The 18180-nt window shown below is 33.5% G+C and overlaps 1 protein-coding gene across 1 annotated transcript; it reads right to left on the reverse strand.

Moving 5' to 3' along the window:
- Positions 1 to 1602: 1602 nt before the first annotated feature.
- On the reverse strand, positions 1603 to 2909 carry LOC149230254 (transcription factor bHLH118-like). The gene is made up of 3 exons (XM_089376022.1): positions 2457 to 2909; positions 1973 to 2356; positions 1603 to 1874 (listed from the first exon to the last, which is right to left on the reverse strand). The coding sequence occupies exons 1-3, from the start codon at positions 2835 to 2837 to the stop codon at positions 1782 to 1784; spliced, it is 858 nt and encodes a 285-aa protein (XP_089232148.1). The 5' UTR covers positions 2838 to 2909; the 3' UTR covers positions 1603 to 1781.
- Between the last annotated feature and the right edge of the window lie 15271 nt (positions 2910 to 18180).

An 18180-nucleotide genomic window follows, 5' to 3' on the forward strand; every position in this document is an offset into this window, starting at 1 on the left:
GTGTACATTCGCTCTTCATTCTTATCATAAAATTCTTGCATCATAAAGGTCTATATTTTCTTAGTCAACTCCGTGTTGATCGAAAATCCTTTCTTGTTACACAAATCTGGCTTAACCCTAGTGAACTTGGCCTCCTAGAGGACTTGCGTCAAAGTGCGAAATGTACAAGTTAAGCCATGATAGAATATCTTTGTCATAGAAAGAAGATAAAATGTCTTGGGGAGATTGCGAGTATGAAGGTCAGAGGTCAATGAAATTTATTTACATATCACACAAGGGCGTAACATGTCGGAAAATGCTTCTTGGTTACTAAAATATTTGAGGTGGGTGATTCCACTTAAATTAAAATGCTTCATGTGGTTGGTTGTACACAATTGGATCTTAAAGTGGGAAAATATATCAGAAGGGGTTTTCAAGGCCTAGGAATATGTTCTTTATGATATGGTGATAGCGAAGAGCTGGTTCATTGCCTTCTTTCATCTCCTTTCGTGGTTGCAGTGCGTTGTGGGGTTTTACAAATGTTGAATATATATGCAAATTGGGATAAGCTTTCAATTGAAAATTGCCTTTCTTAGTGAATATAGGAAAATAAGGATTTTTGTTCACTACCTTTCTATATCTTTTGCGCAATATGGAGAAGTAGGAATGTGAAAATTTTCTAACACATTGTCCTAACATTAGAAGTACTAGTCTGAAGGTTGTTGCATATTTTTTGGAGGTTGGGCCAGGGAAGAAAAAGCCACAAAAAGGACTATGTTAGTAAAGGGAGATTAGGTCAACCTCGCCTGTCGGATTCTTTGATGTGGCATCCACAAAAAGGGTATGTGGATGTGGGGAGTATGTTGTCCTAGACCTATGAACTTTCATCCCATTTAATTGGTTTCGTGGGGAAGGGTCTAACTATAGAGCAGAACTCTTAGCACTATGGGGAGTTTTGCATTTGCGTTGTGCAAGTTCATTGGCCATCGATGAAATGGAAATTGTTGGCGACACAAAAATGTTTAATGATTATTGATTGGGTGCAGGAGAAAACAAAATTTCAGTTGCCTTCACCAACATATAATTGGATGCATGGCATTAGATTCTTTATCTTGACTTTCTAAAGAATTTCTCTCTCATATATATATATACTAGAACTAGGTAGCAATTCTTCTTTCTAAGTGTGGGTGTAGTGCTTCGCCAAGTGAGATCAGCTTCTGTTCGATAATGGTAACTTATTCAACATAACGAGCTTCAAATTCTAATGGACAATATAGGAAAAGCTAGTCTGATGTGCTTTTTTCTCTATTTTACATTGTAATCCTTTATCTAGAAGTAATATCTTTAATGAATGTTTGCTTAGTCAAATAAGAATGAATAGCTAAGAGAAGAATGTAAAAGAAGCATTCTTTTTCAACGACACTCACAAAGGACAGACTTCAGAGTTCTAGATGATTTTTTTTTGCATGTAGAGATGTCATGATGATCATAGAGCTTTTGGCAGGATAAGAGCAAAAGAAATGTAACTACAATACTCGGTTTTTTTTTCTTGTTAAAAAAAAACCACGGGTATCACTCGATGCGTTAATAAGAAATCTGTTATTCAGTAACCAAAATGCGTTTGTAAGAAATCTGTTTTTCAGTAACCAAAATCTGAAAGAAATCTGTTATCTATTTTATAATCCAAGCGTTTCCAACCAACCGGTTTGTCACTTTGTGCTAATTGCTTAATATAAGCTTGCCAAAACTTACAACAAAATTCAGCAAGGCAGCGCATTACGTTAGGCTTGAGCGTCAACTGTCTATGAATCCCGATCTTGCTTATCGTTGGTCCTTATCAAGTGCCAAAGCTTGAGGTATAGGGTGTCGACATTAAAGATATTGAGATCAGACACCTGCAATATTGGGGAAAAGTCATTTAAAAACATGCTAATATTTTGACGGATGACACAGGGAAGGAAAGTGTTGCCGCTTGAGAATTACAGGATCTTACCTTGGTATCTATGGTATGATAGATTCTGTTGCTCATGGTCGAAGAAGCAGCGCACACAACTTCAAGCCCACCATCTTCCAATGCCATGAGAAGATCAGAGTACACAATCTGATGTGCAAACGTGTTCGTCCATATCTGAACGGCTGAACCCATAGATTTTATATTTATTGAAGGGAAACCCTGGTCTGATTCTCCAATAGCCGGCGCTTTAATGCAAAATTTCTCGTTACCGGAAAATCGCAGGGCCTGGAATGAAAGATTTGGATTTTTGCCAGAATCATCCTTCATCTTTTCTCTTTCCTTTTGAAGATCTTCGACTTTTCGCTGTAGATGGTGAATGTAATTCACAGATTCCTGCACTTGGTCTGCCACTGATCGTTTTCCCTACAGAAGATGAAGCTTCCATTAAAATGAAACCCTAGGGAGTACTGATGATCTTTTTAATGCAGTAAAACCCTTGTTATCGATCAAAGACAAAACCTACCCGAAGATTTTCAGCGGGAAGCAAGGACTTCAGAATTGACAAAAGGGCATTCATATCTTTACGCCTCTGCTTTTCAATCGATTTCTGCTTCCTTTTGTCAGTCGGGATGGTCTGAGACCCACCATCATTTGAACAACTGGAATTGCAGAATGTGGCCGTTAAAACAGGATTCGAATGAGGAGGACAACCCTCTACGCATCCGGAGTTGCAGTTATCAACGAAATTAGATATGGTGGCATGATGGGTAGTATAGGTAGGGGGATTTTCAATGGGTTGTGCTGATGGAAATGGACTGGAACTCAATACACTTTCGACATCAAAATCTTTTACGACATCGTCACAAGCGAGAAATTCATAGTCCAACCAAGAAGGAATGCTCATTTTTTTTAGGTGAAACAAACCCTAACAGACTTTTGAAAGTAAGGGAAGCCTTGCCAACAATCGCCAATTGGGTTCGCGATGTCCGCAACGAGAATAGCATTCGATCAGTCCAAGCTTGATAAATGTCTGATGATGACAACAATATTTAAAGAAATAAATTGAGACATCTTAGGATCCCTTGCTCCTAAACGAAACAAAGCCCCTCAAATATCATAAGAGAAGATCCTGCTCCTACCATTCAACTGTACTAAAAACGGCTGACAACAAAATCGGAAGACACAATTATGACTGTGATAAGCGCTACTTGAAACAGTTAAATATAATCCTGTACTCCAACTGTATCAGAAACTGCTGATTGGACATTTAGGAAAATTTGGAGGACATAAAGCGGGACAAACAATTCAATCAAAGGCACTATGCCATCAAACCGATCGTAAAGTCAAACTCGAGCACTTTCAAGGAAAGTAATTACCTCCATTATTGGAGCGCATAAGTTAAATATAAAAGGACGTGATACTGCCATCACAACGACTCCTCTAGCCTGTTGGTGTTGATTTTACACGATGTTCAAAACTGAAAAGGAAAATGTTTTTATTTTAATTTAAATGGAGATTCATTTTTCCTTATTTTAAATGCAGGTGAATTTCATTATTTTATATGGAATTTGGTCTTCACATAAAGTCAGTGTATTGAAATAACTTCACCCTCATCTCTGGCCAAACACATGAAATTGGGTTATTAAAATTCGTTCACCGTCATTTCTGGCCTGAGGATGGAGGTGCACAGTTACATACTTTCACGTGTTTTTTTTTCTTCTTTTCCTCTATTCTTATAAAGTATAATAAGAAATTTCATTTTGTAATACATAATATATTTTATTATTTTAATATCTGATCAATTTTTTTATAAATAATTATTAATAATAAAATTATTTTTTATAATTTTATTAATTTTTAAAATTTCAAAAATATAATAATTTTTTTAAATCGATTTTATTCTAACCTTAAGAAAACCCCTTACGAACACTACAACACTTCAACCTAATGTAACTGCGTGTATATATATATATATATATATATATATATATATATATATATATATATATATATAAATAAATAAAGTCAAATATTATATAAATTTAGCATTTTTTAATTAATTTGATTCTTATTTATTGTTTTTTAATTAAATTAAATTTATTTTAATTGAGGAAAAAGTTTATAAAGTAATGAAATCATAAAAGGAAATGATATTAAATAAAATCAATTTATTGTGATATAATATATATTAATAAGAAATAATATTAATAAAAAAATGATTCAATGAAGTGGATACATTTTGATGAGTATAATAATATTGATGAGATTTATTACTATTTTTTTCACTACCATTAGAAAGTTTTCTAATAAGACTTTATATAAGAAAAATAATAGAACTTCCAATTTTTCATATGACAAAGACTGTAAGATTACCAAGAAAGCAATCAGAGATACCCCTAATGAAATCATTAAGCTCCAGAATATAAGTATATACAAAGCTCTCATTAAGAGGAAGAAAAAGTCATATATTAATAAGAGACAAGAGCATGTTCTCCACCTTTCGTAAAACTAAAGATAACCATTATATCCCCCTAGAAAATTGGGATAACTATCTTAAGAATTTGTATGACTCTTCGGACACCATGGGCACCATCTTAAACACTCCTACTGAGGATTATATATTTTCTCTGGAGGACGTTGATTCTGGGATTAAGAAGCTTGCTAATGTTAAAGCCAAAGATATTGAAGGTTAACAAGCTGACATCTTTAAAATGGGAAGATCTAGCCTCATTCCTCATGTCCACAAGCTACTCAATTTGGTTGTAAGGCATTGCTTCCCTAATCGTTGGACGTAAAGCCTTATTGTGCCTATCCTAAAAAATGGGGACAAAAGTGTTCCCTCTAACTACAGGACCGTTATGATTAGCCACATCCTAGCCAAGCTTTATGGGCTCATTCTAGAAGAAAAGCTTAGCCTTTGGCTTGAGAACCAGGGTAAAAGAGCTAAAGAAAAGATGGTTTTAGGAGACATCACTCAACTATCAACCACCTTGTCACTCTTACAATCAGTGCAAAGGAATGTCGCAATATTAAAATTGATCTCTTCTTTTGTTTTGTGGGCTTTAGAAAATCTTTTGACACTATCTCTCAAGATAAGCTCTGGGAGAGGCTTGAAGACATCATGGTTCCTCCTGAACTGAGGATTGTTGTGATCTGCCTCTACGAGATTGTCATTGCCAAACTTAAGACAAACAAAGGGTGGTCTAAATGTATTAAATGCAATATCGTGGTTAAGAAAGGGTGTCCCCTTTCCCCTACCCTTTTTGGTATTTACATCGATAAACTTGAGGAGTTTCTAGAAATTGTGGGCTGCAAGGGCACTGAGCTCGTTGGTATTATCATTACTCTTCTCCATTATGTTGATGATATCATTCTTCTTCCAAAGATCCATGATGACCTAGACATGCAGCATAAGAGTCATCATTTTTACTGCTCCAATATGGGTGCGACAATTAATACCAACAAGACTAAAGTCATGACCATTAAATCCAAAAAGATCACCCATGGTAGTTTCGTCTAGGATAACCATTTTCTAGATCTGGTTTCTTCTTATAAATATTTGGGTATTGACTTTCCTCATCAGCTCAATTGGGATTATTACATCCATAAAAGAATTATTGGAGGTTAGAAAGCTTATTATGAGCTTGAAAACAATGGTAAGTCAGTCGATCTTTACATTTGGAGTAAAAAAATTTCCTCTTTGAGACTCTCGTCACCCCTATTATCTTATACGAATGTGAAGTTTGGGGGTGCAGTATATGTAGGGAGTCATGGAGAAAGATTGAGATGATCCTAAAGAAATTCATAACTTATAACCTCAAGATCAAGGGAAATGCTCCCTATCCTATCCTCTTGATCGAAGTTGGCTCGTCCTGCATTGAATGTGCAACTATGTTTAGACATCTAATATATAATAAGAAACGTCATAATATGGAATCCAAGAGGGTCCCAAAAATTACTTCTAACTTTAGTAAAAACTCCCACCTGCACCTCAAGTGCGGGTGGCATAAGGATGCTCAGGCTTGGCTCAACCTTTGGGCGATTAAGGAGGAGGTCATCATGTGAAGCAAGGATAGTATAAGAAATACTATTACCTCCAATTTCAAGGAAAATATGTGGGATGCTAAGGAGTTGGATGGTAAAAGGAAGCTAAGGTACTATAAGGAGGTGATCAATCCCACCCTTGATAACCAGAATTATCTCTCTATGTTGACTAGCACTAAGAAGAAAATGAACATCACTAGGATTAGAACTAACTCTCATGAGATTCGAAGTGAGATCGACAGTGGTCTACTCCTAAGACTCACTAAGACAATAGAATCTATAAGATTTGTGATACTAAGAAGGTGGAATATGAAAATCACTTCCTTTTAGACTACCCGACTCTTCCCCACATCCACTCTCGATTCCCTATCATCAACCACACCTCCAGCCTTCTTTACTTATTAAGTCAACCCAACTATAGCGACCATGGAATGCTTCTTTCCTTGCTCCTTGATCACATAAACCAGATTTTGAATAATGACAACTAGAATTTTCTTGAGGTCTGATATACCACATTGGTCTTAGTGGACGTTAATCATAATCATCCTCATCATTTTATTTTATTTTCAAAATAATAATTAAAAAAATATTATAAAGATAAAAAAAAAATAGATTGATTTTTTCTTTTTCTTTTTCTTTTTATCAACCATATTAATTTCCTTGATAATGTTTACATGTTATAAAATACAATGTAAACAACTCCAAAGAAAAAATATAGATAAGTCTAATACCATCATACAAAATGTAATTTGAGTCCTAAAATAATAGTGTCTCAAAAGCACTGTGTAATTGCTATGAGGTTTAGGCCAATCTAAGTGGTTGCTAGTTAGCATTAATTATAAATGTTCAATCATATTGATGTATGTCTAGAAAGAATCTATCATGTTACATATCCAATAATCCAAAACTATCCAAAACTCTCTTTATTTATATTTTCATAATATTTGGACAAGGGAATTTTAGTATAAATCTTGAAGTTAAGGGTGGAATGTAATCCTCAAAATTAGAAACATAAAATTATTTACAAAATCTCAAGACCATCAATTAATAATATGTAAAACAAGCTTGATAATAATTACAATGTACCTGTAATGGATTCAACTTGGTAATGGTAGTAATGGATTTTGTAATTGTTTTGATCTAATAATGGTAAGAGGGATTCACTGGAAAGGTTAGTTGATTGAAGGATTGGGGTGGCTAGCTGTAAAAATATATTGTGCAGTTGAGCCTACAATTAGGTAAAATGTCATCCCAAAAAAATTAGTTATGCTTAACAAGTGTTTATAAGTTGCAAGTAAGTTTGGTTCATAAAATCCCAAGTATGATTCTTCCCATTCACCTATCATGGTTGATGATAATGAGCTAGTATTGGTTCAAGTGCTTCAAATTATAAACCAAAGATAGTTTTCACAAGCCAAAAGTGAAAGAGAAAACCCTCTAGCCTAACTTGAAGAAGGGTGAATCTATGATAAAAGAGATGAAGTGACATTGAGATCAAAACTTGATGAAATAGAAAATATTGTGAGGATGAACAATGATAATTACCAAGTGATGTATAAATCATCAAGGATCAACAAGACCTTTGTTAGAGTGATTTAAGCGTGATATAAAACATAAACCATGATGACTTAGTGTGGTCATGGAATTGGTAAGTAAAAATTGTAAAGTGAGATAAGTCCCATGGATAATGATGAATATGTATGCAAGGTTGAGTATTTAATTTGGTATTGTTTCTTTAAGGAATTATGTTAAGGTCAATAATAGCTTAATGGCCAATTTTACCAAATTTCCCTCAGAAAGCAAGAATATATAACTAAATATTAAGGGTCAAATTTATCAAGGGTGCTTGAAATTTAATAGTGTACTTAATTGAGTAAAATATGTGAGATCTTCATAATTATGGATAAGGTGACTATGGTTGGTAAGTAAATTTTCAATTTCATTTTTGGAAGAATAAGTTGTGATGATCTAGATCTAACTGATAGACATAACCAAAATAGATCCTAAATGGATGTTTAATGATATTGATGCGTTAAATGGTATTCATGAAACAAATGTTTATGATTTTGTTTCTCTCCATGTGATATGTGTTGAGAAGATTATCATATTTGTGATGATAATCGATTTGATTATATTAACATGTGGTAGGCTGAAGAGTTAAATCAATTGGTTGAGTTCCCTTCATTAAAGAACCTCACTATTGAGATGTCATGGGGTCAATGAACTAGTGGGAAGTGATATCATTGGGTGGATTTGTCCGAAATAATGTTTTCGTGGATGTAGCGGTGACTGATCTTTGGAGTCTATGAACTACATAAAAAAATAATAAAAAAATAAAAAGTATGTTAACATGTGAGGCCCATGGGGGGTAGTTCAATTGGTTATGAATTATTATGTATATCATGAGATTCAATGTTCAAATGCACCTATGTCAAACCATTTTTTTATATTAACATGTGGTTCTATTTATGATTGAAATGTAATGTTGTATCTTTGATAAAGATATGCTAATGTTGAAGTCATAATGTTGTGATGGTATTTTAGGATGGGATGATATGTGGCAGTTGGAAATCGTTTTTAATGAGATGTCAATAATTTCATGCATGGGTTGGTGCTTAATTTTTGAGAATGTTGTGATTTAAAAAATACATGAATAATTGCATAAGCAACATGATAGGTGACTGGGAGAAATCATATCTGGGAGTTGACATGGACAAATTATTTACAAGTTGTGAACACTACGCTACTATGATCATGCTGACCAAAACCAATTTTTTGGGGATGACTCTCCAGCAAACCATAGGCTCAACTACATTATGTATTTCTACATCTTACAACCATTGAGCCCTCAATCAATTACATTTGCCAACAAATTGCTCCTAACCTAAGATTGTCATAGAAAAAGAATGTCTCAAATCCTTCTTTCATCCATTGAACAGATTAATTTATTCCAAAAATATAAAGATAATATTCACGCACATAATCTGTGTGCCATCATACAAATTCCTATTTTTTGTTTGATGTTTTTCTTAAAATATTTTTTTTGATCTAATTGATTCTTACTTATTTTATTCTTTTATTTCTTATTAACATGACCTTATTCCTACTAGTTGCATAGTTTCCTTTATTCATTTATTTGGAACATCAATTTATTTATATATTAGTTAATTAATTATTCTTCTCACATTTTATTATTTATTATTTAATTTATTTATTTATTATGATTATTATTATTAATTTTATTAATTTTATAATATGGGGTATTGCATGGAAATCCAAGATCTCATGTGGAACTTAATTAGTGCATTGGACAATAAATAAATGATAGTAGAGGGAGTAAAGGGGCTAGACTCTTCCTCATTAACAAGTCATCATTGCATAAAAGCATGATGTAAGATAAATTCAAGATACTACCATGGAGATATTGAAATTAAATCTTGGGCGAGGAACTAATAGGGTAAATGTAGAAAATTAAATGTTAGGTGGAGAAATAGTCAACATAAATGTTAAAGACCCTTTGAAACCAAAAGAGTGAATTACTGATATAGGATAGTGAAGTGTATTGATGGTCTACAAGGTGATGTGAAATAAGAGAGTTGGGAGGGAGAGAGTTGGGAGAGAGAGTTCCAAAACATAAAGTGCATGTGTATTGGGTGGGAATTAAACTTATGGAACTCAATATATCAAAATATATGATAAATATAAGTTTTCTAGGTTAACCTAATGAGTAAGAGAGGATACGAGTTATAAGGGTGGAAGATGGATCATAAAGAACCTATTAACTAAAAAAATCCAAATCGATATGGAGCTAAGAGATGTAGAAACATAAAATAGGATATATGGAGTTGAAAAGAAGCTTAAAAAATACTTAAAACTTTCATAAATAAAATATGTCTTAAGTAAAATGCAACATATTTGGATTCGTTGGTTGTTCAAAAAAATAATAATAACCCAAAACATTCTGCTCATTGTATAGTGAAAGGTAATTTAAAAAATAATAATAATTCAAAATATAATGTTCACTTGTACACTTGGAGAAAGGTCCCGGTCCTTTTATAGATTTTACAACGGGTATGTAATTAAGAGCTTAACTAATGGTATACAATCCAAGACGGAAGAAAAGTTGAAACTCGATGCACAAAATTAGAGGTTGAAAAAATACTAACAATTGAAAATTATGTTGTTCGAGGTCCCAAAGTATGTAAGTCACTCTTATCTGATGTAGCAAAAAATATAGAAATGCATCCTCAAGAAAGGGATGATGTTGGTGATGTCCCCTTCTTGGTAAGTCCACCCTCTTGTTATATTTCTATCTTGGACTCTCTTTATCTTACACACGTAAAAATTTAGTGGTTTTTCTTTAACTTTAATTTTTACTTTTTAATTTGAGGGTTTTTTTGTATTTTTATCTATAAATATAGATGTTGGTCTCTCTTTTATATATATATATGTTTGTTTGCGTGTCAATTTTTATATATATCAAAAATTTCTCCATATTAAATTATATAAGTATTATTAAAATATATTTAATAAATATAACAAAATTACTTACATACTCCTATAAAATTAAGAATTTATTTTTAAACCAATATCAAATATAATATTATTTGAATATGACAAGTAATTGGATTTCACCGGTTCTATTTTATTTTATATGGAAAGCAATGTTTAAGCTTTGGTAATTAGAAAGAGATAGTTAACAATATAACCATGTTAAAGGTTAGTCTCACCTAGGCTGGGTGCAATTGATAGCTCAACTAAACCTAGGTTATCGTTTCTTAAAGAAAAGGCTAGTCCTAAAAATTAATGACACATATAAACTCTTTCTCTCTCTCTGACACAAACACCCACACACACATGTGTCAACAATTGTTCTTAGGATTAAGAAAATTACAATAACAAACATCGAGGAGTAATCAAAACTCTCATTATGCTAGATACAAAAAAATTAACAACTCTTTGATATATGCTTCCATTGTTTGAAAAGATACAAACAATTGAGAGCTTATTCACTTTCTTAGAGTTTGAAATATTTTTATTGCTTATATAACCAACCTATATTTTACATGGAAGTTTTCAAAAACTATAGATCCAATATTTCTCAAAATTATAATTATAGTCTTCCACAAAGATTCATATCATTATATTTGAAGCTACCATAGTTTTGTAATATCCAAGCAAGTGATGAAGTAAAAAACAAAGTTTTATGAATACAATAGGAAGAGTTTTCTTGAGTGGATTCAAGGATTTACTAAAGTTTCCACTTGCAACATTGATCTTTCTTTGGGTAACCTATCTTCTTCCTCCTTTTTGTGGGCATGTAGACATGAGGAAAAAGAGAGTTGAAAAGACATTAGTGGAAAACTTTGATACCAAAAAATAATCTTTGTAGAGAGGAATTTCTTAGGTATTTTCATCCATTTATTGAATAAAAGTGAGTTTTTGAAGATTTGAATTCGTGTATCTCTTTGTTTAGGTAGCATTATAACCGATTTGAGAGCCATAAATTCACAAAATTATTTTTTTTCAAGACAAATTCCATCATTTAAGAAGGTGCTATGGATTAGGGAAATATATATAATTCCACTTCCCCACCACTATTAGAAGTTCCTTTTGATGCTTCATTATGACAACACAAATGATTTCTTTTTCTATGAGTTATATTGCAAGTTGTTTGTGAGAGTAATTTGAGATTTTAGTGAAGCATAGGGGATTTTTTATACTTTGTGTGGCACATTTAAGAGGGTATCCACATCCTCAAAATTATTAGGATTTTGTTCCACTATATTTTCTAAGAACAAGGAGAGGGATTTCATTGTAAATTTATCCCTCCTTTCTCTAACAACATTTTCTAAAATCCTCTTAAATTATATTCCCTTTGCAAGTATTATGAAGACCTAATAGTTCCTCTTTATCTTATTGTATGTATTTCAACTATGGGAAAATTATGATGAGATGAAAAATGGGTTTTATATCATCTTCATAGAAACATTATTGACTAGGGATTTCAAAGCTTATTTCTATATTGTCCCAAGTTGAAGTCTTAGATATTTAGAAGGATCCACACAAATATTTTGGATTTACTAAAAAATTTAAACTTCAACATTGGTTTCCACAACTAGATTGGTGGACATTCATTACATTTTGATCCAAGAGATTTGTAACCAAGATTTGGTTTATACTGCCTACAAGGGTCTATAGAACAAATAATATAGCCTTATTATTCACTCAAAATAATGAATAATTTTCCAAGGCTATCAATATATTCCTTCCAACTATCTGTGTGTTCTTCCTTAATACTTTTTTCCTCCAAGTGAGCCATTATTGTTGTCAATTGTTTTCAAAGGGCCCCATTGTAATATGCCTGAAAGTGTGATACAATTTTAATTTTATATCATATGTGAGGGAGGATAGAAATTTAAAAGATTATTTGTTTCAAATCCATTATATCCAATCCTATATAAGTTTTATCTCCCTTCCAAACATGCCATACCAACCATTTTCCAAAAACCTAGATTCTTAATCAATTTCTCTACATAATTTCGGGACAAGTGCTTATATTTTATGACACACACCTAGAAGATTCCAAATATTTCTTACCTAACAACTACAATCAAGAATATAAAAATAGTTTTGATACCTCAACCTTGATGATAAATTAAAATGATAAAATAATTAGTTGATCCAATCTAGGACACATGTTGGGATTTGGAAATTGGATTACATAGTAAAATAGGATATCCTTGTGGATTTATACTCTCTCTCTATCTCTCTTGCACAAACACACACATAAATGAAATGATAAAATAACTAGTTGATCCACTCTAAGACACGTTTGGGGATTTGGAAAATGGATTAACTAGTAAATTAGGATATGTTTGAGGATTTATTTTAGTAGAAGCAATACTCTTCCTTGGGAAATCCTTATTTTCACTAGGTAATGATGTTTAATTAAACCTTTGCAATTATCCATTGATAATCACCCTTTTAGATAAATATTGTCTTTTGAATTCAAACCTATCTATTTGATGCTATTATCAAAATTGATTGTAGTAGAGGGAAATGCAAGGAGATATAGAATTGATTTGCCTCTAGAAGACCCCACAAAGAAATCATTTATTTGGTTAGATTGATATTCATGTTAGTGGCTCTGTAGAAGATATCTACAATCACTTTGATCTTGTCAATAATTATTTTGGTGTCATTGTAAAAAATAAGGATATCATCATAAAAGAGTAAATGAGAGATGTTAAAAGAGTTTCCTATGATAGTACTTTTGATGTTTGCATTTTTTGAGCATGTTTTGATGGATCTATTGATCGCTTCTATTATTAGAAAAAAGATAAGTGGGGATTGTGTAAATCCATAGCTAATTCTACTTTCTACTTTAAAGAAAGTTTTGGGGATGAGGGTGTGTTAGGTCCCTATAATACTAGTGATTACCCCATTACTATTGTAGTTGTATCCCTTATTAATATTTTTGTGCCCCTAATGTCCCCATATTGTTATTATTGTGCCCCATAGAATCCCTCTATTGTTATTTTTGTGCCTTTATATTATTATTGTTAGGTCGGCTAGGTTATATTGTGACTCCTTAGACTCCTATATATAGAAAGGAGGTTTTGTCATTTGAATCATCAAGGAATCATTCATTTGTTTAATGTAAAGGAGGTTTCCCCCTCGAAAAGGCTGAATTCTAAGGTGTTGATCTATCTTTTCTATCTTTTTTGTGAGCTGGTTTCATAACATTTGGTATCAGAGCTTTTGGATTCTAGGGTTTCATTGCTCCAAATAGGTCATCATGGCATTTTCACTATAACATTCTTTTTGTGACGTTTCAAAAGCGAAAAAAGATGAAATCGCACCGAACCTTAGGTCTGAATTTCAGAGCTTTTCGCACTATATTTTCAGAGATATGATCTGAGGAAGTTGGTCTTTTTGCAGACTCCTGAAGTACATTCCAAACAGGTGACCAGGGGAAAAGCGTCATAACTTTCTCTCTGAGCATCGGATTGAAATTTTGTAAGAAGGTACAGAAAGAGGACAGACGGTAGTTTCTTGTGTATATTTTTTAGAGCGAAAGGTCGAAATAGGGACACGTGGCACGTCGTACAAGTTCGCTCTACTGAACTAGTCTATAATTAGGTCACTGTGGGAGATTTGGTATAACTCTTCCTTGGAGAATCCAATTTGGATCAGATTGGTGGCATTGGAAAGAGGACATAGAGGGCTACTACAGGTCGAAATTTCAAAATTGGATGATCCAAAATTACATAGATACATTAGAGGCAATATCGAGCTCCTACAAAGTGAAAAAAGGTGTGTAGATTTTTTTAAATTCTTACTTAAGCTTGATTTGAAAAATTATTTTGAAGGAATTTAAAGGGAATAGTAGAGCATTATTATCGGTAACTCATGTCCCGAGGAAAGGAAATGCAAACACCTAGTAAGCAACATGAAAGCTCTAGCATGACTCATGAAGAAGAGGAAGAAATTCTACATGATATATCAAAATTACAAGACCAAGTGCAACAAATGTCGCTCTCACAAAAGCTAACAGAAGCTAAGATGAATGGCATGCAAGCTAAGATGGACAATTTGAAGATAGATTTGAACAGAAATTTGGAGACAGGCATGGTAGATTTGAAGATAGATTTGACAAATTTTCTACAAGAAATACTTACTAATGGTGAAAGGGTAGTAAAGGAAACTCATGATGTGAACAAAGGAAATGTTAATCATTATTTCATAGACTCTAATGTTTGATTGAAGACCCACCATATCCAAAAATCGATATGAGGAAGTTTGATGGCAAGGATCCCACAACATGGATATTACAGATGGAGCAATTTTTCAATCTAAATAATGTGCAAAACACACAAAAGGTACGTATTGCAACTTTATATTTGGAACCAAATCAGTTTGTATGGTATCAATGGCTTTGATCTCGTAAACAAATTATCACTTGGGCAATTTTTACAGAAGAATTGACAACACATTATGAGGATACAAAAAGCAACACTTTTTTTAGCCAATTGATAAGTCTCAAACAAAAGGGTTCAACAATGGAGCACATTGAGGAGTTCCAAAATTGAACATAAGGGTAAAAAATATTCCAGAGGAGCATAGGATTGATGTGTTCATAGGGACTTTAAAGGATAATATCCAACATGATGTTCGCCTTTGGAAACCAGATTCATTAGAGAAGGCATTCAGGTTAGCAAGAAAAATGGAAAGCAAAATTATGGCAACCAGGAAGCGTACCACTTACAACTATAAAGATGGAAGTGTTATTGCCTAGACCAATGCTTTCCATTCCAATGGGAGGTGGTGATGTTGTACTAGGAGTCCAATGGCAATAATCCCTAGGTACAATAGCTTTTAATTTTCAAGAAATTTTCATGAAATTTTCTGTGGAAGGAAAGGAATTTGAATTAAGGGGTATTTCAGGGAAACGGGGAAAGATAATCAGCTCTAACGGTATGAAAAAGCTTCTAAAAAAGGAACAAAGAAGTGTAATTTCACAATTATGTACGCTAGATGTTTCCACATCGAAATCATCTATTTCTCCAGATCTTCAAAAAGTCTTGGAAAATCATTCCAAGGTATTTGAGACTCCCAAAGGTCTCCCACCTATTCGTGATCATGATCATGCTATTCATCTGATTCCAGGAAGTGTTCCTCCAAACATCAGGCCCTACAGATATCCCTATGCCCGAAATAGTGAAATTGAACGCATGGTTGCAAAAATGATAGAGGCTGGTATAATTCAACCTAGTCAAATTTCTTTCTCTGCTCCAGTAGTATTGGTGCACAAGAAGGATGGATCATGGTGCATGTCTCTGGATTATAGGGAGCTCAATAACCTCACTGTTAAAGATAATTTTCCCAGTCATGTCATTGATGAATTATTAGATGAATTACATGGATCAATTTACTTCACCAAGTTGGATCTGCGTTCAGGATATCATCAAATCGGAATGAAGAGTGAAGACATTCCGAAAACAACATTTAGAACTCATGAGGGTCATTATGAATTTTTGGTCATGCCTTTTGGCCTTACCAATGCACCTTCTACATTTCAAGGTTTGATGAATACCATTTTCAAACCCTTCCTTAGAAAATTTGTGTTAGTATTTTTTGATGATATACTAATCTGCAACAAGTCTTGGAAGGATCATGTTGAACAAGTTGACAGGGTGCTACAACTATTGGAGGAGAAACAATTATATGCAAAAAGATCCAAATGTTTCTTTGGATTACAAGGGGTGGAATATTTGTGTCATATTGTATCTCATGAAGGAGTTAAGGTAGACCCTCGCAAAGTTAAAGGCAATAAGGAATGGAAAATACCCACATCCATAAGGCATTTGCGAGGATCTCTCGGGTTGACAGGGTATTATCGCAAGTTTGTTAAGAATTATCGGAGAATAGCAGAACCTCTAACAACATTATTGAAGAAAGATGCATTTTCATGGACTCTAGAGCAGCAAAGGCCTTCTAACATCTTAAAGAGGCAATGTGCCAAGCATCGGTCTTAGCTACACCAGACTTCACAAAAACCTTTATTGTGGAATGTGATGCTTCAAGAAATGGAATTGGCGTTGTTTTAATGCAAGATGAAAGACCCATTGCTTTTGAAAGTCGTCCAATCAAGGGAAAGTTTTTACACAAAGCTATTTATGAGAAGGAAATGTTGGCAATACTACATGCACTTAATAAATGGTGACCCTACCTAATGGGAAGACACTTCAAGGTAAAAAAGTACCATGATAGCCTTAAATACTTTCTAGAACAAATATTATCCTCTGAATAACAACAAAAGTGGGTCACAAAGATGTTGGGTTATGACTTTGAAATCATCTACAAAAAAGGGAAGCAAAATGTGGTGGTAGATGCACTCTCAAGAAAGGATGAGGATGTGGAAGCATTGTTGTGCGCCATTTTTATTATCCAACCAGATTGGATAAACGAAGTAAGGGAGGAATGGAAGAATGATGAAGAAGTGTGGGCACTTATTCGAAAGTTACAACAATATTCCAGTACATCTGATACATTTAGTTGGAGAAATGATTCGTTATGGTACAAAGATCACTTATACCTTTGTAAGAATTCCTAACTCAAGCAAAATATTCTTATGGAATCGCACACTTCTCCCTTAGGAGGGCACTCAAGATTTTTAAAAAATTACCACAGGGTTAAGAAGGAATTTTTTTTCCGATGGCCTTAAATCGGATATTCAAAAGTTTGTGGCGGAATGTTTGCTTTGCTGACAAAATAAAGTTGAAACAATTAAGACCACGGGTCTATTACAACCTTTATCCATTCCAAGCCAACGTTGGGAGGAGGTTTCAATGGATTTTATCACAGGTTTACCCAAGTCTGAAGGAAAGAGTGTCATCATGGTGGTAATTGACAGACTTACCAAGTATGCACACTTTTGTGCATTATCACATCCATTTAAAGCCAGTATAGTTTCTACTACATTTATGGAAATAATTCAAAAGCTACATGGAAACCCAAAGATTATTGTAAGTGACAGAGATCCCATTTTCACTGGAAATTTTTGGACAAAATTATTTTCTTTTCTCGGTACTCAGTTAGCTCATAGCTCATCTTATCATCCTCAATTTGATGGGAAAATTGAGATAGTAAACAAATGTTTGGAAGGATATCTTCATTGCTTTGTATCTGATAAATAGACACAATGGGTCAAATGGTTGCCTCTGGCTGAATGGTGGTATAACACTTCCTTCTATACAACAACAAAAATGACCACATCTATGGCACTTTATGGATATCATCCACCATCCATCACATCATATTTAAAAGAAAATTCTAAGGTTCAAGCAATGGAACATCACATTGAGCATCAACATCAAGTCCTCCAACTCTTAAAGGATAACCTCGTGTTGGCGCAGAATAGAATGAAACAATAGGTAGATCAACATCGCAGCGAAATAAGTTTTGTTGTAGGTGATTGGGTATTCCTATGGCTACAACCATATAAACAAATGTCCCTCAAGAAAGCTAAGAAGGATAATAAATTATCACCAAAGTATTATGGTCCATATAAGGTTTTGCAAAAGATTGGTACTATGGCATACAAATTGGATCTTCCTGCAGCTTCTCGAGTGCACCCAGTTTTCCACATTTCATGTTTAAAGAAGGTTATAGGCAACAAGCTCCGAGTTCAAACAATA

This window comes from Pinus tabuliformis, chromosome J (genome assembly GCF_031772625.1).
Source record: "Pinus tabuliformis cultivar Carrire ecotype Pingquan chromosome J, CPIR1, whole genome shotgun sequence".
Taxonomy (NCBI): domain Eukaryota; kingdom Viridiplantae; phylum Streptophyta; class Pinopsida; order Pinales; family Pinaceae; genus Pinus; species Pinus tabuliformis.

Coding starts and splice junctions, on each gene's coding strand:
- LOC149230254 (XM_089376022.1), bottom strand. CDS start 2,837: ATGAGCATTCCTTCTTGGTTGGACTATGAATTTCTCGCTTGTGACGAT. Junction 2,357..2,456: donor TTCCCGCTGAAAATCTTCGG/GTAGGTTTTGTC, acceptor CATCTTCTGTAG/GGAAAACGATCAGTGGCAGA. Junction 1,875..1,972: donor ATCATACCATAGATACCAAG/GTAAGATCCTGT, acceptor CCAATATTGCAG/GTGTCTGATCTCAATATCTT.